The 25,272-nt window shown below is 40.9% G+C and overlaps 1 protein-coding gene across 7 annotated transcripts in view; it reads left to right on the top strand.

Annotated features, from left to right (window-relative positions):
* MEGF11 (multiple EGF like domains 11) overlaps positions 1–25,272 on the top strand; it is a 269,153-nt gene that overhangs the window by 136,512 nt on the left and 107,369 nt on the right. For 5 of the 7 annotated variants that reach the window (XR_003993112.1, XR_003993113.1, XM_030497267.1 and 2 more), the window contains exon 7: positions 3,946–4,020. The exons of the other annotated variants lie outside the window; for them this stretch is intronic. Coding sequence is in view for 3 of the 5 variants with exons in the window: in XM_030497267.1 (XP_030353127.1) it covers positions 3,946–4,020 (75 nt within the window). In the remaining 2 variants the exon portion in view is untranslated. The remainder of the gene's footprint in view (positions 1–3,945; positions 4,021–25,272) is intronic. 7 annotated transcript variants of the gene reach the window in all.

Here is a 25,272-nt window from a genome sequence, read left to right on the forward strand (position 1 = left end):
AATGAGTTTTGGTCTCCTTCCTTTCTTCACTTACACATAATCTCATTTGGGTATGGGCTTGCCTACGTGTAATCTCATTTCAAGAAACAAATTCAACTAGTGTGTCTGTCTGGAGATCTCACATCATTTGTGTTTCAGAACAGAAGGATTTGCATCCTCCTCTCTCGCTGTGCCCTGTCTCCTACCTCTTTGTGAATTGTGAGGAACACCACCATCATTCTGCTTGTCATCCAAGCACACAACGTGGTTTTCTTCGCATTGTCTTCTATACGTTCACATCCAAGCTAAGTTTTTTAAGATTCTTTCTACCCAAAGTCTCGCAGATGGATATTCCTTCCCCTTTAATGCTGAGTTGTGTAGTTGAGTGAATTGCTGCTCAGTATTTAGCAGGGTATGGCTTTTGTTGTGCTCATCACTGATAAATAACCATCCTCTGCCAGTGAACATGTTTAATATTTTCACCTACTATTGTATGTTAAAAAGAGAATTGTGTTGGAAATTTCATTGTGAAAAACAAGCAGTGAGATGATAAATGCCATAAAAAACAACTCCAGTCACTGCAATGCTTAATGTTCTCTAGGCTTAATTTTATATCAGTTTCTGATTACCACTGCAAAGACAGAACACCAATGTTGATCTAATTGAAAGACATATAAGCAAATTGAGCATTGAATACATATTTCAAAGCTGAGAATAGACAAACCTAAAGCCTTTTTAGACCATTAAGGAAACCTATTTTTATGTTCTGAAAAAGGGCAGTCTGGCAATGGCTGAACAAGGTCTAGCAAGTTGTTTTACACGGGGGCAGAGTTGGTGGAGAAAGGGATGTATTCTGGGACAAATAATCCCTCCCAGCCCTCTTATCTGGTTTAGGTTATTTCTCTTGCTCTATGCTGGCCGGTACAGTCACCGGATGAAGCCTCAACTCTTCATTAAAACCAGAAAGCAACCCCATAAATGCACTCCCATGCCCTCTGGCAAGTTGTAGAGGTAATGATCCAAAAGGATTTTGGAGTTTTATTGCAGCAAGGAGGCAGTGGGGGTCAATCTGTGCTAAGTCTGTAATTCTTACATGGGCAAAGCTGCAGGGATTTCTACATGATTAAGGATTGCATGATTGAGGCCAGTGACATTAACAGGCACAACGTCCACTCTGCATCTCAAAGTGGTGATCTAACAGGAAAGAAAAAGCCGTGTAATAGCAAAATCCCAGCACTTTCATGCTGATAGAAGTGACTCTCTGCTTCCCATACACATGCCAAGTCTGTAAATGGAATTTATTTCTCAGTTTTTTCTATCAAAAGCAGTTTTAGGAACTTTTCTGTTGTATTTAATGTGTGTCCTCTGCCTGTATGGGCTCTAAACTTCACCGGTATTGTTTTGGCACTACATGATCAATAAATGTCAGCTTTGCAAGTGCTTTGCCAGTTCAGGTATCAGAAATGAAAACATAAGCTTCAGCTCTCTTTTACTGGTTGTGACAAATTGATTCTTTTTGCTCTACCTTGCATTTCTATCACTTCATCCATTTGAGAAGTGGATTTCTCGCTGTTCCGTGCTGTTAGGCCAACCTGAATTCCAAAATCTTTTCAAAGGTTTGTTGTCAGATTTGTCTTGCGGTCGTGTGCACACTAAAATGGGATTGTGAATGTAATTGAGCAGGCAGTTTGCAAACCAAAACCCAACACCTCACTTATATTTTGAAACCTTTTGTGTTTTGGCAATTAAGAATAGTAAAGCACACTGAACATGTGCTTGGGATTACAATTTGTACATGAATATTCATGGTTATACAATTAGGTGAAAAACTATGTGCTTAAATGGCCACTTAGGCACTCTATGCCCAAATGAGAAAGGAACCTTTCATACGTACAGGTGCATATATGTTTAGTTGAAACCCCAGAGAATTGTTGGATCCCCACTGCAGTGATGTATGTGCTTCCCCACAAAACAAGAGGGCCAGCTTGTGATGAAGGAAGGATTTTTATCCTTGCTGCAAGAAACCTTAGCAGGATTGTTTTCCCATTGCTGTTGTAAGCATCAGCACAACTTCAGGAATGGATTGATCTGAAACTATACTTGTGGTTCCCTAAAATATACCCACAGTTTATCTTACAGCCAGCTTTTGCTGAGCCACAGAAGCACAACATATACTGCAGCTTGGTTTAGCTTTCTTCCCCCAAAAGTCTGTTATTAAACACTTTGATTGTTTTTTAGGGCTTGTGACACATGTGAAATGTAGCACGTGCATTTTTAGTGAATGAATTGAGTGTGCATTGCTGCCTCGGTGATTTCCAATTCATTTTTGCTTCATTTCTGTGTTCTGGATGTTTTAAAACTGTCAGCAAAGATGTTTTACCAGTCTTCACATCGTGACATAATGTGACCCTTACTTTCATTAAAGGGTGGAAAGGGATGACAGTTACATTCCTTTCCCTCAGATCCCATAGGAGGAAGTATGGGTGAGCAAAAGCTGCTGCTGCAAAATAAAAGAGCATGTAAAATATGTATCCACGGGAAAAAAAGTAAAACCAGTGTTAGTTACCTGTGCAGGACATATACAACACCTAATTCCATCAAGTTTCTTAAAATAAATGGCATAAATTAATGAAGGCATTTTGTGATGAGCATCCAGCTCCCATTGTGCAAGCAGACTTTGTGGGAAGCATTTTAGATAAGACCTTTTTGTGGGGCAGAAGCTGTCATTGACCACACGTTTGTACCACATCTAAGCGCAATGGACAGAAGACAGGTCTCTGCTCTGGCATCTTGATGTAGCCCAGCTCTTCTGCTTCCTGCTGGGTGACCTTCAGCAAGTCATATCTCCTTTTATTTGTCTTTGCCTCCCTGTTTGCAGAATGGGATTATTTGGACAATCTCTAAAAGAATTTTGTAGTCTACTCAGGAGTAGCAATATTTAGGAACAGAGCATGATTGTAAGCATAATGTGTGATTTGCGTGCCACTTTATTCCCCAGTATGGGACTTAAACAAGATTTATGTGATACACAGGCTTGTGCTGGATCTCTGCACAGGAGTGAATTGAATCCAAGATCAATACAGTCATTCCCCAGTCCTGTGGTTTTGATGAGTTCCACAACATAAAGAAATCAGGCCCTTCCACAACAAAAGCACTATACCTCTGCTGTAATTGTTAAGTTTGGGAGTTGGATAAAGACTAAATTCTGGTTTTTCAGTGTTTTCCACTGCTTCTGTAACCGTTAATGAAATTACAGTTGTGCTAATAACAATGTGACATCCTGGCCATGTGAATTGTCAGCAAATACAAGTTAGAGTGAAAGTGTGCAGACCTTCACCTGTTGTTGTCCTGCTGACTTCAATGAGGTTGTACAGTGTTTTCAAAAATGCCCAGGAAGTGGTATTTTTCAAGTTATCCTTTTGATTTTCCATAAGATATATCAATAGCACTCGTTTACAAAAATTGCCATAATGTTTTTTCTGTGGGGAATTAGATTTGGAGGGGGAAAAAAAAAAGCACTTTTGGCAGAAAAATACTGACTTATTGTTAAAAAAAGAGAGTTTTTCAGTCAGAAATTGTAATTTTTTTTATTATTTATTTTTTTCTAAAAAGTGGCATTTTCAATGGAAAAGAAAGGAGGAAAATGATTTCTGTAGTGCAGGTGTGTTGAAATTTCCAGCTGCCTGGGAGTTCAGGGTGAGGACAGCCAGCACAGCCAGCCTGGGTGCCTGCCTGCTCTGCAGCCCTCATGTGAGCCTGCACCCCTGTGGATCAGCTCCTCCATGCCTGACCTAGGGCCAGTGCAAAGCCATCACTGACAGCCCTAAGTGTGCTCAGTGTGTGTGTGTGTAACAAAGCTGTTGGAAGAGTTTGGTTACAGATGCTCCCTTTCCCTTCTTTTATCCTCCCATGTCCATCTTTTCCCTTTGTTCCGTCTCCTCCCATTTTCTCCCCATCCCATGTCAGGAAGGGCCACCTCTGACGGGCCAGGGGAGCCCAGCGCCGCCTCGGCAGAGCCTAGTGGGAACAGCAGCTACAACAGTGAGTGGTTTCCAACAAATCCGGTGGCTAATGTAGGGTGCCCTGGGTGGTGGGAGCTGAGGGTGCTGGTTCCAGCCTTTTCCTGTGCGTGGTTTCTCTCTTGAATGGCACATAATGCTTTGGACCCCAAACCTGAGGGATGCTGAGTCAGAGAGTCAAGGGAGTTGAGTTGATTCATAGAGTGCTTCAGGCTTCCCAGTCTGACTGTCAGCAAGGAAAAGTGCACCTCCATGCTGATGGGTTTGCTGCTGTGTGTCATCTGGCATCAGCTGCCTGAGGTAGAACTGCACCCACTTAAACCCAGAACAAATTTGATCTCACTTCGTTATGCAAAACCCCTAAAGAGAGCACTAGAATTTCTCCTTAGCACAGTCCATGAAGACAGTACCTCTGATGTATCAGTATTTTCTCCTTCAATATATTTGTGTGTGTGTGGTTATATTTACAAAGCACTTGTAGTTAAATGTCATTGAAAAATATAATTAAAAATCAATTAAGAGACCATTTTAAAAATAAGACGTTGTAAAAATGGAGTTTACAATAATAACCAGACTAAGCATTTGGCATTTACATGTCCGGACCAAATAGAATTTCCCTTGTTAGCTGTGCTTGAGTGACAAGGTGCTCTCTTATCTCCTGGATATGAATTCCAATATTCTTGTTATTGCTGGGACAAATAAATACCTGCATAAAGATTTCTTGCACTGCCAAGTAACACCAGCTGATTAAATTCAGACAATTGGTTTTTGTTCTTATCTGGGCCCAGCACCAAATATACCCTGTTGTATGAAGGGCCAGATTTTGCACTCAGCTGATGCATAGCAGATACTGTTCTAGCAATGTAAGTACAAGCGCAGAGACAATACAATGGGTTTGTTTCCTATATAAAACCTGGACATATTTAGAGGCAAACTTGGAAGAGGTATTTGGCCTATAAAATGATGTAATGGTGAATGGGATTGGTGTGACTAGACCTCTCTGAGGTCTGAGAACATAGATGCACAAGGTGTGCTTGGACACTATGAGACACTAAAGTCCCCATTTTAGCTTCCACAGAAATAAAACCAGAGTGATAACTGACAATATCTCCATGATATCCATTAGAGTGTGTATATGTACATGCATAACTTATGCCTGTATGTTCTGGATCCATAGCCATGCTTACATGAACAGGCTTCTAAATGGCAGGAGTTCAGGAACTGTCTTGCTGTGGCATCAATCATCACAGATTTATATCCAAATCTGAAGTCTTTTTACTTGTTAATGCTCAGTCTGCTTCCCCTTCCTCTTTCTTCTTCATCACATACAGTTGACAACTGTGTCTGGGGGTCTTCCTAAGGTTCTTGTAAAAAAAGTGGAGATGAAATGTATAAAAAGCATTTTCAAAATCATAAACCCATAGGAAATACTAGGATCAGTGATAATGTCCATTTGTGATGATTCCGTCGTTGAAGGGAACAGGGTGGGGATGAACTACAATGGACCATCAGTAAGGCATTGAAGTGGGTGTGTGAAACATCACACATCCTCATCATCCTGTCTGATTCTGTGCTGGTTGCAGGTTTTTTCCCTTGGCCTGGCTTTGGTTTCCACAATTTAGCTCTCTCTTATTCCTCAGTACGTACACAGACCAAAAAGAATCAAAGCCCTCCTGAAAATCTGACATTCCAGCCCTTTAGAATTTGGGTGATAGGAAGAGTCTGTTTCCCCTGTTTATGAGTAATCAGAAGCTTTACATGTACTACCCTGTGGCTCATCAGTTTCATATGCAGAAATCAGCTCCTTTCTCTAAACATCTCTTGCTTCTTTTTCTCTCAAGATCATCATTAAAATCTTGCTGTAATACTCAGTCTGCATTTTTCCTATTTTTTAGATCCATGGATATGCTTGAAATCACATACACATGTTTTATGAGTATGAGTTACTTCAAGAATTTTCTTCCTTCTTAGAGATTTCTTCTCTCTTTTTTTAATCTCCCGTGTTCAGAGAATTTACACAGGTCATTGCCTGTGACATTCCTGGGACACTACCAGCAGGAAGCATACACACAGTTGCAGTCCTCACTATACATCTCTCTGAACCATGCAATATGTGCTCAGATTTGGATGGAAGACGGGTTTTTTTGTGTTTGCATATGAACATCTGCTTCAAAATCCCAAGCCAAGAAAGACAAGAAGCAAATTAAACTATTTGTTCTTCTTTCTCTCTCTTTAATATCAAAGTCATTTCTTACATGCTGTTTAAGCTTCCACTTTTGATCAGGAGATATTAAAAATGGATCTCAACAACTTACATCTGAATCATAGTCCTTTGTGAAAACAGGATAAGAGTGAGCTGGAATAAAAAGCAATAGCTGCTCTGCTGCTAATGCCCACATTGGTAACCTGTGCTAGTAATTCTCTGCCCTGCCCTTCGAGCAGCGAGGTCCCCTCATCCCTCCCAACAAGTCCTGCTGCGGAGCAAGAGGCTGGTGTAACTGTGCAGCTTGAAATCAATCTCTGCCTGCACTGGAGCAGCATGTGAACAATTCCCCATTGCTCCTTGAATTGTGCTTGAGACCTGGAAAAGGGAGAGTTTTGAGGATGACTCAGCTGTTCCCCCTGGGCTTTCTTGGTAGGCCAGCCCAGCAGCTAAGTCACTGTTCTGGATTCCTCTGTTGTAAGTTCTCAGTCTTTATCCTCCAGAGTGTCCTCGAACTTTAGAAAAATCTCTTTAATAAAAAGTAAGCAAAACCTTGCATGTTTTCACAATCCTCAGCAGATTTTGGACAAGATGTTGTTAACTCCAGGAGGAAAACCAATAAATTACGGTACTAATTGGATTCGATCAATCAAAAATTAAAAGATAGGAATTAAAATGAGGTTTAGCTTTTCACAAGGAATTGGTTGTTCCACACAAACCTGGTTTCATTCTTTGATGAGATCACAGGTTTAGTTGATAGTTTAATTAGGGTAGCTGTGCAAATATAATCAATTTCTATAACATGTTTGATTCAGTTCTGAAGGATATTCAGATTAAAAAATTAGCACTATACAATTAGCAATACCGTGCATTATATAGTGGAATACAAGCTAAATGACAGATCTCAAAAAGCAGCTGTCAATGTGGAATAATCATCACATGTATTTTTGGTGGGCTTCTGGTAGTATAATCAATATTTACATTCAAGATCTAAAAGTAAATATAAAGACACTGCAGATAAAATTTGTGAATGACAGAAGAACTGGCAGAGTGGTGGGTATTGATGAGGATGCAGCATTCATACAGTGATCTAAACTATTTGACAAATCATTTTAACATTTCCAGAGGGAGGATGAAATTTATCTCCATATTATCTGCAAGAGCTTGTGCTGCTTTTTGTAGGCAACCTAGGCTTGGAGAGCTGAAAGATCTGGGGATAAGACAGGAGTTGACAGTTGGGGTTTGTCGAACAAAGGCATCCAAGGGAACAGTAGATACGTCCTTGGGCCAGGTGATTTTCTGACCCTGAGGTTAACTGGCACAGCCTCAGTCATGCCAATACAGCTCCAATACAGCATCCTCTCTCATACAAACTGGCTGCATCCAGCCTGCCCAGGGGGGTTAGTCCCTGGGCTCTGCTCAGCCCTGCATGGCACATAGGCAGGGTTTGAAGAAACACTATTTTATGCTGGCCTAACAGCACGATATCAGTCAAGCATCCTGGGCAGTCACATACTAATACTGGCCCCATACCCTGGTTGGTTTACTGATGGAGTTCTAACTAATGAGGCAGAGTTGTCAGTGTGAGGGATGATGAGAGCAGCATTCAGCACACCTGCTGCCTCCCCGCTGCCAAATTTCTCATCTGCTGCAGCAGAGGAGGATTTCTAAGGAAAGAAGTGATGAAGAGCAAATGTGGTACCTTTTCTGCTGATGAGGTATCTCTCAGAGGTGAGAGGGCAGCATGAGAGGAGACACAAATGCTTTAAGACCTCAGAATTGAGTCCAGCTTGATTTCCAGAAAAAAAATCAACACTTTATTTCCATGCATCTGAATTCAGTTCAGTGCTTTGGATTTAACAGAGCCAGCTTAGGTCAGCAGAAAAATTTACATTTATTCAATCAAGTTTACACTGGGCTTTGCAGCCCTGTGCATCTGCATGCCACGAACCATTCTCCTTCCGTGCAGCTTAAGGACACTAAGGAATGGAGACTGTCATCCTGAAGGGAGACACATAGCTTTGAAGACTCTTTTATTCCTCTCCTTGTGCTAGATCAAGTTCATGGATAAGTTAAGGGCTGCTCTTCATCCTGCTCTCAGGCTGACCATCGATCACCAACAATAAACTCTCTTAAAAGAGAAATATGAGAATGGTTTTGGGAAGATCTCACCATGCCTTTAAAGAGGTATGAGGTTTAGTGGGCAGCTCTATAAATGGCTTTGGTTTATGGACTTTACATGCTATTAAAAGCCAACTCACTACCCAAAGTCTTAAGTAGAGTGCACTGTACTATGCAGGAGGATGTGGGAGCTTGGTCCATGCCAGACAGAAATCACCTGGAGTAAAACTTATCCAGGACACAGTTTTGGGAAAAAAAAAAAATCTCTATTTGGATGACCTATTCTAAAAATAGTGATTTTTATCACCACTTGTAAAGCCATTCTCTTGATTGTGTAACAGTCAGGAATGAGGGTCGCACCTCTTTAAAGCACAAATTTCATAAGTGAGGAATGAAGGAAGTTCACATGTTTCTCATGACTTGGACACTGATTTTTGATTCCACTGTAGCTTAGAAGCCAAAGAATCACGACAGCAGCCCAGGCCTCCTCTTCCTTAGTACTTGGTGGGCACCTATTGAATTCACTATGAATTTTCCACTCTCTGTTTAGAGTTTGGCTCTATATGCCAAGAAGATAGGTAGTTCTTTGTCTCTCCTAATGCTGAGGGAGCCTAAACCAAAATGCCCCTGTACACAGAGAACTTAAATGGCTAAACACAGTAAAGAAACCTTTATCAGTGAGATTTCTGACACCCATCTCCTCTTCATACGTGCTCTGCAATAGTTATCGTAGACTCTGTGAACTCAGAAACCAGCCCACCACACAGCTTTATCCTTGTATCTCTTACATCCCACCACTGCCTATTTCCTTTGGATTGCAGCGGTTCCAGTCAGACTCTCTCCTTCCTCTAATTAGCAGACATTAAGTTGTCATCTAGAAAAACAGTAGTTACAGGGGAAGTCAGCATCTTTGAGTCACACAGACTCATCCAAATCTTTCCAGGCTTGTTAAGCTCATTCCACTTCCAGTTTTCATGAGCTGCTGTGTAACATCTCACTAACACTGTACAGACATCATGGGAACATCAGGAAAAGAGCCTCTTTCAGGCCAGGAAAGCCCCCCTGAGGCTAGGTAGGCAGCAGGACCTGCTTGGCTTTTGAGCTACAGGCTGCAGAGGCTGCAGTTCCACCTTGTCTTGTAATATTGTGAGATGTATTTTAAGATCTTATCAGCAATTCACTGAGGGCTGCTCTCTGCTGAGCACAATTCATCCATCAGTCTACTTCTATGGCCACATTCCAGCCTACACTGAGGTGACAGTTCAGTTGTACTGATGATCAGCCTCACATTCTCATACGCATTCCACCCTTGGTCTGATTCTTCGTCTCTTATGATGATTTCATTGATTGAGCACACTGGCTTCTAGTCAAGAAGCTCTTCTCAGCTTAACTCTCTCTTTAAAAAAATCACTGCTCAACATCTCTATAATTAGAGTTAGTTGCTAAACCCTGTATCCAGGTGATTACTGGTATATAAAAGGGACATATCTTGAACTGGTCAAATCAGGGATTTAAGGAAAATGCCCTTGATCCATGTTTCACAATTTGTTAATATCTTCTACTTTGGGAATTTTTCCTCTTTTTTGGCGGATAAACAAAGCTGGGTTAAGGAAGGTCCATGTGAAATTAGGACACTTAGGAGTTGTTTTTTTAATTTGTTTCCCTGTTATTGTTTGGGAAAGCTCAATATGGTTCATTAATATTGCATTTACAGTGGGAAGGGACTCGAGAGCCAAACACTTGAATGATATTCTGAAGCCTGCAATGCGATACAGAAATGTGCAGTGTGATGAGTTCCTGTCATGGTTTAAGACCAACCACTCCTGTTCTCTAGTCAAGAGTCCTGTTCCCTCTTTTGTTCCACAGTGCAGTTGTTTTATAACACAAACTGAAACTGAAGACATGATGTCAGGGTTTCATTCCATTTCTCATACTTGATTCAAGTTCACTAAGAGGCTCAAGAAACAAAAGAAATCTTTGGGACTGACATCCCTGACAGGCAGAGTCTGACCTGTCCCATGTACTCAGTTGACCCTACTTCCATGCAGGTATATATTATGTGTATGTGTTGAAAAGCTCTCACTGTGTAGCTTGAACTTCAGCTGGTAAAATGGGGGAGAATGAGCTGAGCTTCCTTTTCTGCTTTCCCATTTGCTTAGTTCAATATTAACATTGAGGACAATTGCATAGAATTATGAACTACCCCTTCCAAACCTGACTGTTCTCCTTCATTACCGCTGCTTCCCTAAGAGAGACTGAGAACTTGGGATTGATTTCAATAAAAGCAAGATCATGCTTTACATGCAGAGTAGGCCACTGATTTTCCTGATGCGATGTGATCTGGTCACTAGAAATGATGATACTTACAAATTGAATTTATATTTTTTATTTTTGTTCATAGGAGACACCAAAGTGAAATTTGATTTTTACTGGATTTATGGCTTGATCACTCACCCTATTAAGAATAATGATTCCACTCGCTGACCTTGTAAAGCATCAGCTATGAAATTTGATATGATAGTCCAAACATTTTTACAATACAACTCTTAGCTAGTGCATGACAGTCTATTGACTGAAATCCTGTCAATGCACAAATGAGATTATAACCACAGAAGGTCTTGATTGCTTTGGTCTTTTATTCAATACACTCCTCTGTTACAAGCAACTTCTTGGCATTTTTTCCAGGTTAGCCTGGATGTTCCTTTTCTGACAAATGACGCATCAGTTGGTATAGACAGACTCCTTTCTGCAGTTTCTTCTATCTTTAGAAGACTTATTTCTAATTGCACTACTGCATTTGGTGTCTCTGCACTGTTCAAGCCTTGTACTCTGCAATAGCCTCTTTGAGCCTTATTGGCTGTTCAGTTTTCCGGGAAGTGGGATACAGCCATGATGGAGAGACCCAATGCATTTGTACGTGCTGGTGGGGCATTGTTCCTTAGCAAAAGGGGAAGAGAAGGATGGGTTTTTGTGCCCAACTTTCATTTCATTTAAATGAGCAGAATGGCTTTACTTCCCCCATAGGTATAACAATTATTAAGAATTTATATGGCTATTCTTTCTGTATAATAATGACCAGAAACCAGGTTGGCACTCTTGACCTTTGCTGTTCACTAGGAATAAAGAAGCACCAACAGTATCTACTATAAGACCATATATATCCGCACTATCCTACTTAGTGCTACTTTTTATACATTGGGAGACAATGAGCTTATGCTGTGTCATGCTTGTACCTTCCCACTGCGAAAAATAACTAGCTAATGCATTTTTTACTTTCTTTTGTAAGCTTCCAAAATAGATCTATTTATCACTTAAATAAATCCACCCAGCATTCCTCATGTATTCTGATTTTTCAGTTAAATATGTTTTGTATTTAAATGTAAAGATTGCCCCAAACGTAGCATTAATATTTTGCCTGCTGAAGTGCAGTTCTGTATCGTATTAAAATTTAAACAGCCATTATGTACATGAAACATTTTTTTTATTGTAGTTTGCAAGGTGGTGTAACAACAATTACTAGAGTGCATCAATCATTTTTCATTGCCTCATTTGTATCACGGGGATAAGTAGCTCCAATTAAAATCCCATTTTACATAAATAGATATGGTTTGTATCAAACCACAGTGTGTTTCCAGCTCTGAAATGCTGGCCATAGGAAATCTTTCTCATTATTCAAAGTGTATGATGTGCACTGCTTATCTTTTGGGGCTTAAAAAGACGTAACTCTGCAGGCAGGCGTGTCTTACTGCAGGTCTGGCAGGGAACAAATAACTGTTACTGTAATTATCTACCCATTTTACTCTTCCAAATATTTTGGCCAAAAACCTAACTAGTATAATCTCATATTTATAACGGACACATTATAGTTTGAGTAAGCGGAAACAGAAAATGTTTAATGTGAATTAACAGCTATAGGAGACGTATTTTTTCTATTACTGGTGATTTCTCCTCTACCAAAGCAGCTTTTCCGCTAAGCCTGCTTGCATTGTCAACTATTGTGAAAACCAAATAAGGGGAAACTTGGTAAATTATCTTCCACTAGACTGTGATTAGCTCTGCAATGAAATAAACAGATTAGAAATCATATTTTCCCTTTCACACCGCTCTGCTACAGCTGGTTCCAACCCCAGGCCATTCCTCCCTATGCTTCAGGTAGAAGCCCACTCTCACCTGTGTTGCCAACAGCGGGTGATGTGACATGTCTCTGCCTTTCCATTGCCTGCAGGCAGTAACACCCACATTGATTTTCCATCCCCATTCCCATATCCTGGGCTGCATCCACAGCAGTTGAACAGCAGGTCAAGGGAGGGGATTCTCCCCCTCTGCTTAGCTCTGGGGAACCCCCCCTGCAGTCCTACGTTCAGCTCTGGGCAACAACAAGAGGGACATGGAGCTGTTGGAGTGAGTCCAGAGGAGGCCATGGAGATGCTGCGAGGGCTGGAGCAGCTCTGCTCTGGAGCCAGGCTGAGAGAGCTGGGCTGGGGCAACCTGGAGAAGAGAAGGCTCCTTAAGGGGAGACCTTAGAGCAGCTCCAGTGCCTAAAGGGGCTCCAGGAAACCTGGAGAGGGGCTTTGGACAAGGGCCTGTAAGGACAGGACAAGGGGGAATGGCTTTAACCTGCCAGAGGGGAGATCGAGACGAGATCTTAGGCAGAAGTTCTTCCCTGTGAGAAGATCTTAGGCAGAGGTTATTCCCCCACCAGTTCCAGAGGGTTGGAACTGAATGAGATTTAAGGTCCCTTCCAGCCCAAACCAGTCTGTGATTCTATGATTCTGTGAAATAGGTTGTTGTTAAGTGAGGCAATCAGAGGTGAGAACTGATAGTTGGTGCACACCATCCCGTTGCCGGCGTTTTCTCTGCCACACCATTACACCTGAGGCACACGGGATTGCTCACTTGCTGCAAAGCTTTTGTACACTTTCAGAGTTGGAGCATTCGGATTGCAAATGGTTAAAAATACTCTGTGCCACTGGAAGTGGTTTTTTGCATCATTTCTGCAGAACCTGGAGCTTGATGAGCAGAGGACTGCTGGAATCCTCAATGCCTCCAGCAAAGGTGCTAAACAGCAGCCTGGGCTACACTACGCGTTGTCTGTAAATTCCCTTCTCTTCCTCACCCCTAGCACACTAGTTCTGGAGCCAGCGGTGGGCTGTTGATGATATTTAAGCATGTGCTTAAAGTTAATAGATGTTTTGAGGCTGTCCAAAATGAGGACAAATTAGGAACTCAAAGCAAATGATTTAGCTCCGTTTTACAAATTCTTTTCTAACTGCTGCCTTACAATTCACTTTTTTCTTCAATTCAGTGCCTCCCAACTTCATTTTCCTGCTGCTATTGCTGTGACTAAACTCCCTTATATCTGTCATAATCACCAGATTCCCTCTCTGAAGTGCTGAAGTAGTAGATAATGTCTGTGTTTTTATTTGTAGGGTCAAGAGCAGCAATTCATAGCTCAGGGATCATCAGCACAGTGAGCCGACAGCAGAGTCAGTCCAGCTGCTGTTTTCTTATAGTCACACAACAGAAAATCAATGGTGTTAGGAACGTTGGGATAATTCTACTGTTACAATCAATACATGCTGATTAAACTAGTTGTGTCTGTTGGGTAAATTTGCTGCATCGTAATTAGAATTATTAATTAAAAATAGGAAATCAATTGACACAAATTAAGCAAAAAAAGAAATTGGCTTTATTTCTTTGACACTCTCTCCAGAGGCCTCAATAACTGTGACAACACGGACGTGGCCGAGTGGCACTTGTCAGTTTTATTTCTTTGAATAGGAATCTACTATTTCATTTCCTATTAAAAATAGGAAATCAATTGACACAAATTAAGCAAAAAAAGAAATTGGCTTTATTTCTTTGACACTCTCTCCAGAGGCCTCAATAACTGTGACAACACGGACGTGACCGAGTGGCACTTGTCAGTTTTTTAATGCTGTCCTGAGTTTTAAAAATTGACTTACAAACTCCTGCTAATGCGGCTCCCAGGAAATCAGGCATTAGATGTTGTATTATATGCAAGAAGCAGTTCTTTGTTTTATTACAGCTACTCATCAATCCCAGCCTACCCAAGAGTGAAAAGCCAGGGTCCTGTGTGTGTCACCAGGGAGGGGAAGCAGGTAGGGAACGAAAGTCTTCGGGAGCACGATGTGGCTCATCCCTTTAGCACATTGTTTTCTGTTTTCAGTTAACAAGGATAAACAAATTGATCATTTCTGTGGTGGCTGTAATGGGCTACTCATTGCTTGCTACTTCCTATAATGTGCTGGTGACTTTCATTATTTTCAGGGACATATTATGTGGGACTCTAAAGCAGGGAGTCCTTGGTAACGCTCTTTGCAAGGACAGCAGGAACACACATCTTCTTTCCTTTCAGCTGTTTGTTTTTCTCCCTGGTTTTTTCTGGATTTTATGTAGGTTTTATTTTCTTTCTTTTAACCTATTCCCCTCAGTTTTCTTTCCTAACATACATTTTCTCCTCTCCTCCTACTCTCAGTGATTTTCTTTTCTCTGTCTAATACTTTCCATCACATGTTTTCTTCTCCGGTTCTGCTTGCACATGTTCAGTAGAGGAGAGCAGCATCAAAGTGCAAGAATACTTTGGGTCTACATACTCCTGGGGTTTGCTCAGCTTACAGCCACATATTTTCTCTGAGCTTTCACACTTAAGAAAGACATGAAGGCAAAAAGGATGGCTGGTTAGGGGAAACGTGTGACTGGTGATGCTGTACCATATAATGAACGTACTTTAACCACTTATTGGTGGTAACCTAGTTTACAGTTTTATCAAACTCGTGATGATTTGATTGCTAAAAAGAGTTGGTCACCAATAAGATAAAATCTTGAATGTGGAAAAACTTAGTGGTGCATAAGTTGTTAAGAATCAGTCTTATCAAGATAACTTGGTAGGAATCGAGCGATCTAAGACAACTACCCTGTAAGCTGCCCTTAGCCAGTCTGTGCATACCAACATAAACCTTGTCTCTACTTATTTCTGGGATATCTTGGGCATTTATTTTTCTTTTCTGTAGATGCTAACTAATGAATGGCAGACTTTTAGGAGCCAGCCATACCAGATGAATAGCTTTGAGCTTTGCTCAAAAATTTGTACACAGCAGTGAGATTTAGGAGCAGAGTGTGCAAATATTCCCTGGAGAGAAGTTTTGCCATTGATTTCTGCCAGCAGGCTCTCCAGTAGTTCCTAATGTCACAGCATACTTTCTGAGTGTTGCACAATGGCTTTTCATTAGCCCACTGTGAATTGTAATGGACATTATTTGTATAAGCTCTGGCACCTTTGTTATTACATTTTTAATCTCCTTATTTTTCTCAGGAATACCTTTCCCTATGTTAGTGTGCAGTAAGTAGCTGATAACCTGGGAAATCCATCTCAGTAAAAAATAATTCCCCCCATCTTCATAAAATGTAAGATCAAAACCTAATAAAAATCTGAACTGCTCCACTATGTCTAACTTACTTAAAATATTGAGGGTGGGAAAAAAGCCCTCAGCTATTTGATTATGATTGCTATAAATTAAAACAGGAGGTGTTTTCTTCTTTAATCGGGTGGTGAAATGCTGAGAGGAAAACAGTACTAAGCATTCTTTGGTTCTGAAGTTAAAACTAACTGCTCTGTAGATTTAACTGCTGTATTATTTAGATCATTGTGAATTATCAAAGTATTATTGACAGATGTGCTAGTGGAAAAGATTAATGTGATCGAATTCATATAGTTATTCTAGGTTTAAAACTGCTTTTTAAGGTGTTTTACAATAACGGTATTTCATTGAAGTATATTTCCAAGACCAGTCAAAAGTTACAGCAAATAAAAACGTCTTTAGTTTAAATGCCAAGACAGGTTGAGTGGTTTGCACAAGAATCGGGAGAAGCCGAGTTGTTAGAAGCCCTAATTCTGAAGACTTCCCATTGTATCTCAGGCGGGCTGAGCAAGTAGGTTTTGACCTACTGACAATTGAGAACATATGGAGAACATGGAGCTTTCGGATCTCTTTGACCACAACTATCGAGTGCCTTAAAATTAAGCTGTAAAACCTCAGCTTCAATAAAGAATTTTACAGGACGTGTAAATAGTGTAAAGCAAGGTGAATGTAGTCAAGCAGTCAGAGCCTGTGAGGAGGGATGCTGGCAGCTCTGCTTGGGGTGAGCTGTGCTCCAAATGGGATGTAATGAAGATCTCCCAAAAGGAAAACACTACGATAATCAAGACTTAAGATGGATGTGGATTGACAGTTGCAAATCTTCTTTACTAAAATTCAACCTGTCAATATTTTGTGGATGGCAGCTAGACTGCCTGTTGCCGGAACAAATCCGAAGATCATTTGGGTTATAAGGCTACATTTGGAAAACAAGTGGTGTCTTTTGCTGTCATTTCAGTGGACTGTGGATCAGGATTTTAATTAGTGTGTCTGCCTTCTAAGTCTTTGCTGTACTATTCGTTATGTCTATAGCACTGCTGTCAGCACGGTAGCCCTATGTCACAACTGGGCCCTGTTGCCTTAAGTGAGATGTAAACAGTGGTTTGCCTGTAATTGGAGGGCAGGCAGAAATCCATTCCAAGGTTATCTTTCTAGGTGTAGCTATGATGAGCTACAATTATGGTTTTTTTCAGAGGCTTAGAAGATGGAATTAGGCAGTTTATGCATAAAATGTGCTTGTTGTTGCTTGGCAGTCAAGTGGTGTTTTGATTTTAATGAAATTCAGAGTATTTGCATTATGAGGTTAGAATTGTTTTAACAGTCCATAGGGTCTAAGAGGTAAACTGAAGTCTCTTGACAGGAGCAGGTAAAAGTAACACCTTGAAATCTGTGTTCACATCTGACATGCTTTAAAAACTTTCACAAAATAGTGTTATCACCTATCAGTTGTGGATTGTAGAGCTCTGTATTTAAAAATGTGCAGAAACTGATACCAGACTGCTAGTAAGAAGTTGGCTTTAGCCCTTCTACACAGGTCCTCTTGCAGTTCCTAGGAGGAAGAGCAGAGAACAGGACATTGGTTTCAACAATGACCATGAGCGTTGGTGGCCAGAGCCACCGTTGCAGTGAATTAAAAGATTTTGTTAGGCAGTTGCTAAAAAAGTGTTCCTGTTACTTTCAACTCTGTCTAGCTGCTTATTGCTTGTTGCCAAAGAGACTTTCCATGATTGACTGACCTGTTGGGTTAAAGAATCAGAGAGTTGGGAGATAGAGGCTGGCAGAAGCTGATTGAATTGCCATGTTTACTGCAGCTTCTCAACGACTTCCTTGCTTTGCTAGCAAATTGAAAAGGTTAAAAATGCAGATTTTTAAAATTATGTGCACCTGTGTTCTCAAGTCTCAGTGGGAAGTCACCTTCTTAATCTGTTAAGTGCACAGACCCGATAATTTCCCCTACCTTAATACTGATCTCCCAATGTAATTTTCGGTGTGCCTTTCAAGAGTTGATAATTCTTGGGCTCATAATGTTGCTTTCAAGTCTTCCTTCTTTCAGATCTGCCTAGGAATGAGTGAAATGAGTCAACAGTAGAGGGTTTTTTTAAGCTTTCTTCAAGATTTACACCAGCTCCCTGACAGAAAATGTTAGAATTCTTTCAGTTTGACAGAAATTAAGAATGTGCCAAATAGAGGAGTCTGCATATATGCGAGATACAGAACAATAAAGCTTTTAAACTTTGCTAGCTACCAGGTCTCTATAAGGCCATGTCCTTCTGGTACAATACAAACATAGTTCTTTTTACATTTAACAATTTTTAATTAAAAAGTATTTGAAGAAGCTCCAGCAGTATCTGAATGTGCAGTTTTATATGTGCAGTTTTACTGCCTTTTGGGTCTCCTGCCTTGCAGAAATTGTAATTCTGTGACCCTGGCAATCAATGGGGAAACAAAACTTAGCTGGTCCCAGCACAGTCTGTGGGAAATCTTGCAGCAAGCAGTGTGTAACTTACCTTGGGTTTGGTTTTGTTAGAGCCCAAGTGAGGGAGGACACCAGAAGTGGTAACGCTGATGGAAGAAAATACAGAGAAACAAATTGTGGCCGGAGAATACTTTATAGACAGAACAGTGCATCTGGGACCTGTAAAATCAGTAGAGAGTATCATATAAAGTGGAGCCTTTTTATGGAATTGCTATATATCATTTGTGTAAATGAAAGACTTCAGGGTTTTCTTCAGTTTCTCTCTGGTTTTCTGATGCAAGCCGATGGGCTTCACAGAGCAGGGAAAGCCTTGGATCAAGAGGTGCCCCTTTTCTGTGGGTCCAGCCTGTGCCTTGTTTTGACTCTGGAAGCTCAGGGATGGCAGTTAGAGAAAATGAAGAAGTGATTACTGGTTTACCCAGCTTTAATTAGAATCTTCTTATCCTGAATAAGCATTTATTAAGGTTGCATCCACTCTGCAGCCAGAGGGGTGATTGCAGCAGACAGCCCTCTTACTTCGACCCAGCCTTCCCAATTCCCGGCCCTAATGACGCCAAGGGTAGCAAGGGCTGTTAAGAGACGTTGTCAACACAGGTTGACAACTAGATGAGTCTTCTCTAGCCCCTGCTAAAGACAACTTAGCTGAAGCTCCACTGCTGTAATGCCTGACCAAGCTGGTCTGCAGCCAGCTCAACAGTGCCACAGTCACATTGCTCAGCGCTGTGTAGATGTGGCCTGAGTGTCCCTTGGTGTCACTGCCCGAGCTAGAACCGGCTGAAGGCAGGAGAAATCTGGAGATCTCACGTAATCTGGAGAGGGACTTTTTACAGGGGCATCTAGTGACAGGGCAAGGGTGATGGTTTTAACCTGCCAGAGGGGAGATTGAGATGAGCTCTCAGGCAGAAGTTCTTCCCTGTGAGGGTGCAGAGGCGCTGGCACAGGGTGCCCAGAGAAGCTGTGGCTGCCCCATCCCTGGCAGTGTTCAAGGCCAGGTTGGACACAGGGGCTTGGAGCAACCTGCTCTAGTGGAAGGTGTCCCTGCCCGTGGCAGGGGTTGGAGCTGGATGAGCTTTAAGGTCCTTTCCAACCTAAACCATTTCATGATTCTATGAGGTTGGTGGGGAGTTAGTGGGCATTCATGGCTAGGTATCTTCCCCAGGACGTTCATGTCCTGCACCAAGCCATATGCCACTTCAGTTTGTGTATCAGTGATGTTGCTTGTACCAGGTTTACACTTTTTAAAAACTACTATTGATGAGAGACAGAAAAATACTTTCTAAATTAATATCTGTACACAGAAAAGAATAATTTTTCATATGTTTAATTCAGCACAGAATTATAAATGTAGTGAAGAAATACACTATAAAGTATTTATAGCATAAATTTAGACCTTAGAACTTGGAGCTGTTCTATCTCAGTGCTACAACTTACTTTCTGAGTAGCTTTGTAGTTCAGTATAATTTAGCTGTTTCAGTTTCCCTTCTATAAAATGGTGATAAAATACATTTTCTAGCTCATCAGTGGACCATGAGAATTAGTCAGTGTTTGTATGGGACTTTGATGATGGCAGCAATTCTATTAAATGTGCAAAAACCCTACACGTTTTGATCTTACTGCACAATTTAGAACCCAAATGGTTGCATATTGTCAATTTTGCTTTATTATAGCAGCATACTTTGAATTTTAGTTAGTAATGTACTCTGAATAATTAATTATTCAACTAATAATTATCCATTCCAAATAAAACAACTTGATTACTAAGCCTGATGAGGAAAATCCAGTCAGGAAAGAACCCTTTCAAAAACAACAACATTCTGCAGATATCCTTAAATATTTAAAGGGTGAACTATATTTAGTAAATTCTTCTGAAAGGTGGGGGGGAGTCAAACGGATGCTAATTTCCTGTGTCATCAGATTTGTGTATTTGTGTCAGCAGCATTCCTAAATCACCATCTACTACACAATCCCCATCTACACCAACATCCGGCAGTATCCAACCTTTCCCTGGGTGGCTCCTGTTTATCAGTGAGGATAGTGGTCTACTTTGGGGTCATGTCATTTCCTTCTCATCGATTATTTAATATTTAGTGTGTGCCTGCAGTGTTTGCTCTGCTCGGATATTCCACAGCAAGCAGAAAACCTTGCTCAGCAAAGGAAACATAAAAGTTGTGGTGTCTATGTCCTTTCCCAGGTGGCATTAACTTAACTCGTGAGAGCCAGCCTGTGTGAAAGACCATTATAGTCCACAGAAAGACATTGCCTGGCTGCAAGGGGCACTGGAGTGACTCCAAGGTGCTTGTCATGGTCAGTGGAGAGTTTTGATGATGCTCTTGTCTGAAAACTTCTCTTTTTCCTTGTGGCTTTTGGAAATATAGCTCAGCCGCCACTAGGAGAATGTAGAGATCTGAACCTTATAGGGAACCTGGCATTTAAAAACCTTAATGCACAGATGCTGTGTTCTGTTCTAGCAAAATCCCGCTTGCTTCCCTGCTGCCAGCCAGCCAGGAATCCACGTATGTCTGTTTTGCTTTTTCCTTTTCAGTGGCAGTTGTCACTAAAAAAGAGAGAAATTCAATTAATCCAGAGAGAAAGCTGTTTCACACAGGCAGTTCCTCGGACTGCTCAAAATGAGACTGAACCTCCAAGAACCAAACTTGAGCTCCTGTGTACATTTTCCTGCTTTCTTTGAAGCCGACCCACAGATAACACTGGAGGCACTAACACTTCATTGGAAAAAATGAGGAAAAAACCTGTGGAGTGATGATTTAGTGTTTTCTGCCTGCCTGAGGTTTGTCTGCTTGATGCAGCAATCCACAATGGGTGAAGCTGTTCCGAAAGCACACGCTTCCATACGGTTGGGATTTTGTCAAAACATTTCAGTTCAGCAAAACCATAACTGACTGTGAGGGTGAACAGTTTTGATCATCCTATTTTTCAAGATGTAAAACAGTTTAAGAATTGTCTGTTTTTAACATCATAACAAAAAGTTTCATTTCCCAGTTTAGAGCAACTTCTGCTTTAGAAATTGGCATTAATTTACGCTTCTGTGAACAGCATCTGAACACGTTCAGAAGTCAAAATAAAATATCAAGGTTTAGACATCTAATCTCAATAATTTATGAGACAAGACTTTATCTTCCTGCTTAGCTCTCCAGAATGAAACCAGAGCCCTACCACTATGCAGAGGAAGCCATAGGGAGGCAGTGGCAGCATCTTTATTTTCTGCACAGCACTCGGGGCTTGCGTATTTTGCTGCTGGCTGTGATGTGAGTATAAACTGCTGGATCAGGTTAGCAGACCTGTGGCTGCTTTGCTCTCTCAGCATTAACATCCTAAAGAAGTGGTGCAGAAGAGCTGCAGCAGTGTCGCAGTCTGAGGAACTGCTTTAGGGACACAGGGATTTGACTGCAGAAAACTCTCCTGGTGCTGGGGTGTGTGTCCTCTGCCATCCCCAACCCACTTAGAGCCATCTCAGCTTTGTCTCATGGGATTTAAGCTGCACGGTATTTGTCTACGTCTCTGATTACCTCTTTATTAACCAAACATCCCACACCTCATTGCCTGAGTGACATGAAAAGAGGATGTAATATTCTAGTATTTCAGTATTTTCACCTTTTCTTCCCCAATAGTTTTGGACTTCCTGGTTTCTGTTGGCAAGTATAAGAAAGGTTTTGCAGAGACCTGCGGAGTCTCACGGTGTGGTTTTGATGAGTGAACATTCTTGGGCTTACCGGCTTACACAGGTCAAGACTTTAAAAAAAACCCTGTTTCTTTTTATGTGCCTGAAAAGGACATTACTATTAATGGTTTATAAGAGGAAGACAGCAGTGTATTTAAGATATCTTGAAGACATTAGGTAACATTAAAGAGCCATGTGAAGATTCAAATATGCCTAGAAGAAAAGAAAACAGCAAGTAGCTTGTGTGGATATCTGCACATAGCTTTTTTAAGCCTTTAAACTGGTTTAGGTATAAAAGACACCCCTATTTCAAAGGCCACCAGGCCTTCTGGTGCTCTAATTCTCTCTCAAAGACCTCAGGTAACAGAATTCACACTAGAGAAGGCAAGATTTTTCCTAGTTTCAGTTACTGGGGCAGAACATCCTTTAAGCTGATATTATTTGGCTGAAAAGCAATGCACAGGTAGTCGACTTCAGGACAGGATTGTGGTGAGGGGGAAGAAGCAGTTCCTTTTACTCTACAGCTACACTGTTGGAAATAAAAGCAAATACCACAATCCACAGTGTTTACTATGGGTTTCCATATTAATGCAATAAAATAAATTGCTTATTGATCACCTTAAAAATGACTGATGAGTCAGTCCTGTGTGTTAGGTTTCGTGTGAGGGATGTGCTTATACGTTCCCTTGAAGGTGAATCTTTATGGAGTAATTGGAAGCTGGCTACCTAGCTGTAACATTCTCCCATATGCTTATCTTGATAGTACCATTTTACTCACTGATCAGCCAGTCTTTTCGCTCATGTCAATTTGCATGCTGACCTACAGCCGAAGGTGAAGGGACACATCCCTGAGTGTGAATGAGAATGAGAAGGAACCTGCTCTCCAACACTTGCTATTTCAGTGACAAGAAGCTGTTCTTCTTTAAGCACTGCTTTAACTGCAAATAAAGGTATATTGCATATCTGGCAAAACATCAGCAGGGTGACCTTCCGATGCTCAGTTTATGTGCTGTGAAAAATAAAGAGCTGAGCACATCTCCTGGAGAGCTTTGCCACAAGGGGTTGATCCCACTTGATTCTACGCAGTTAACACCACTCTGCAGTCACAGAAGGTAGAAAGGTCACTTCAGCGGAGGGATCAGATTGCTTTCAGCATGGTGGATTCCTCAGGTGATGGACAATGTTCTCCTGCCCTGTTGCAGGGAGCTTGTTGAGGATGTGACTGAAGGTCATGGCCTAACCTACTGCAGTCTGCTCTCAACTGGATCAAGGTCAACAGGTGTTAATGAGATGAGAAGGGAAAGAGGTTTGTTCCTACTCCCACAACACTGCCTTCCTAAGCACTCAACTAAAGACCATACATTATTTAGAATAGCCAGTAGCTCTATGTAGATACTTGCACATAGCTTTTTATAAGCCTTCGAACTCTTTCCCACCAGGCACAGGTGTTGTATCAACAGCTCCTAATCTCCAGGGAAAAGACCTCAAGTTCTGCATAGTTTTCTTTGAATCACTTTGGAGCAATGCTGCTGCCACTCCTGAGCCCCTCTGGCAGCCTCTCTAGCACTTGTTTGTTGAAGGGTGCTTGATTCCTTCCTCTATACCCATCCTGCAGTGTTTTAGACATATCCATATCCAGATGTGTTTCTACCCCTTCTTGGAGGCAAAACTGACAATACTTGTGTGCAGACGTGCTACAGGAAGATTTAATGAGATAGTCAATGAAAACATCTATAGTCCATTATAGACGTTGAGAGAGATAGAGAGAATGTCTTACCCAGCTGGAAGACAGAATTTGTAAGTAAGTTACTTGCAGATCTTATTATTGCAATCCTGTCCTAGACAATAATAATGAAGTATTGATGCAAGTTTTGCCAGAGCAAAGACTGCCAGGTTTCATACAGAGGAAAGATCCTATCTTCATTTAGTTTTATTAGACTCTTGATACTCTACCCATGTATTTTTTAATTCACCACAGTAAAACTCTAATTAAAGAACAAACTTTGCCTCCCATTAATATGACACTGAAAAAACATTTGAAAGAATGCAGCATCTTCTCTAAGACAAGCCACCTGTGCTGTATAGAATGTTGTTGCTCCCGTATGAAGTGTTTCATGATTTTAGACTCCTTGTAACATCGAGAGTGTCAGTAGAGTTAAAGGCTCATTAAACTGAACAGTAATTTCTACAAAAAGAAATAGGAAATATTCTCAGGGTTTTTTTGTGTTCTAATTTTCACTTCTTTTGAAGCCTCTGTCAAAATAGCTCATAATGGAAATTCTGAAAATGCAACACTTTGATATCTGTCAGGAGTAGAAGTTGTTCCTCCCATTTTGCTGCTTCCAAAATATATTGAGTTCATTACAAGATTTGACGAGGCTGACATCCAAATACCCAACTTTTCTTTAACTTAAAGTGATTTTGTTTTCCTTTACCCAAAATAGAAATGTACAGCTATAGGTAACTGTTCTAAGCATCCTACAGAATACTGTAGGAATGTTCTTTAAACAAGGATTACTTTGGAAAGAAAATGTTTCCTCAGAGGATACTAAATAAACTGAAGTGCTGTGATTGAATTAGGTACCACATGTTGGAAAGTCAATGACTAATGAGATCATCATCTGAGATTAAATCAGGACCTAAATCAGCCACATGTTTCTTATCTGATTCAGACAATGAACTTCAGAGAGAATCAGTGCAATCTTTCTTGAAGGATGAAAAGCTGTTCTCCTGTCTCTAAGAAAAAAGAGACACAAAAAACAAACACAAAATTTAATTCATTTCCTCCTGTGAGCAATAATCTACCCATTTTCAGAAAAATTGGCTGATGTTCCCTTCCCATCTTTTCCTTTCTATCTGATGAAGACTGATCCATAAACTTGGAAAATGAGACTGACTGCAAGTTCTGCCAGCCTTAGGTTAACCTCAGGTTTTTGCCACTTGGATGGGTTGTTTTACAAATGCATATTTACATGTGCAGAAGGTATTCTCTGGGCAGTCTTAGAGACATAAACATCGAGGCTGGCATTTTCTTCATTATATGTGTGTGTGTTGTGATTGCAAATCTGGCACTGGAGATGAAAATGCTGGTGCATACACGGTTGCACAGAACCCCATGTTTAGGAACCTCAAGGCTGCAAAGCTACAAGCTCAGAAGGCAGAAAATGTCAGGGCATGTAAATGGTAGCCTGTGCTCACATAATTAAAGAAAATATCGTAATTCATAGGCTCAAGTGCTGAATTACTGCTGCTCTTCCAACCTTTAATCTGACATTTTCTTATTTTTGTGACATCAGCTTCATAAGTCAGATGCCTTATTTATGTGTCTTAGTCCCTGCTTGGTTTGTTTTTCCTGA

The sequence above is a fragment of the Strigops habroptila genome, chromosome 9 (genome assembly GCF_004027225.2).
Source record: "Strigops habroptila isolate Jane chromosome 9, bStrHab1.2.pri, whole genome shotgun sequence".
Classification (NCBI taxonomy): domain Eukaryota; kingdom Metazoa; phylum Chordata; class Aves; order Psittaciformes; family Psittacidae; genus Strigops; species Strigops habroptila.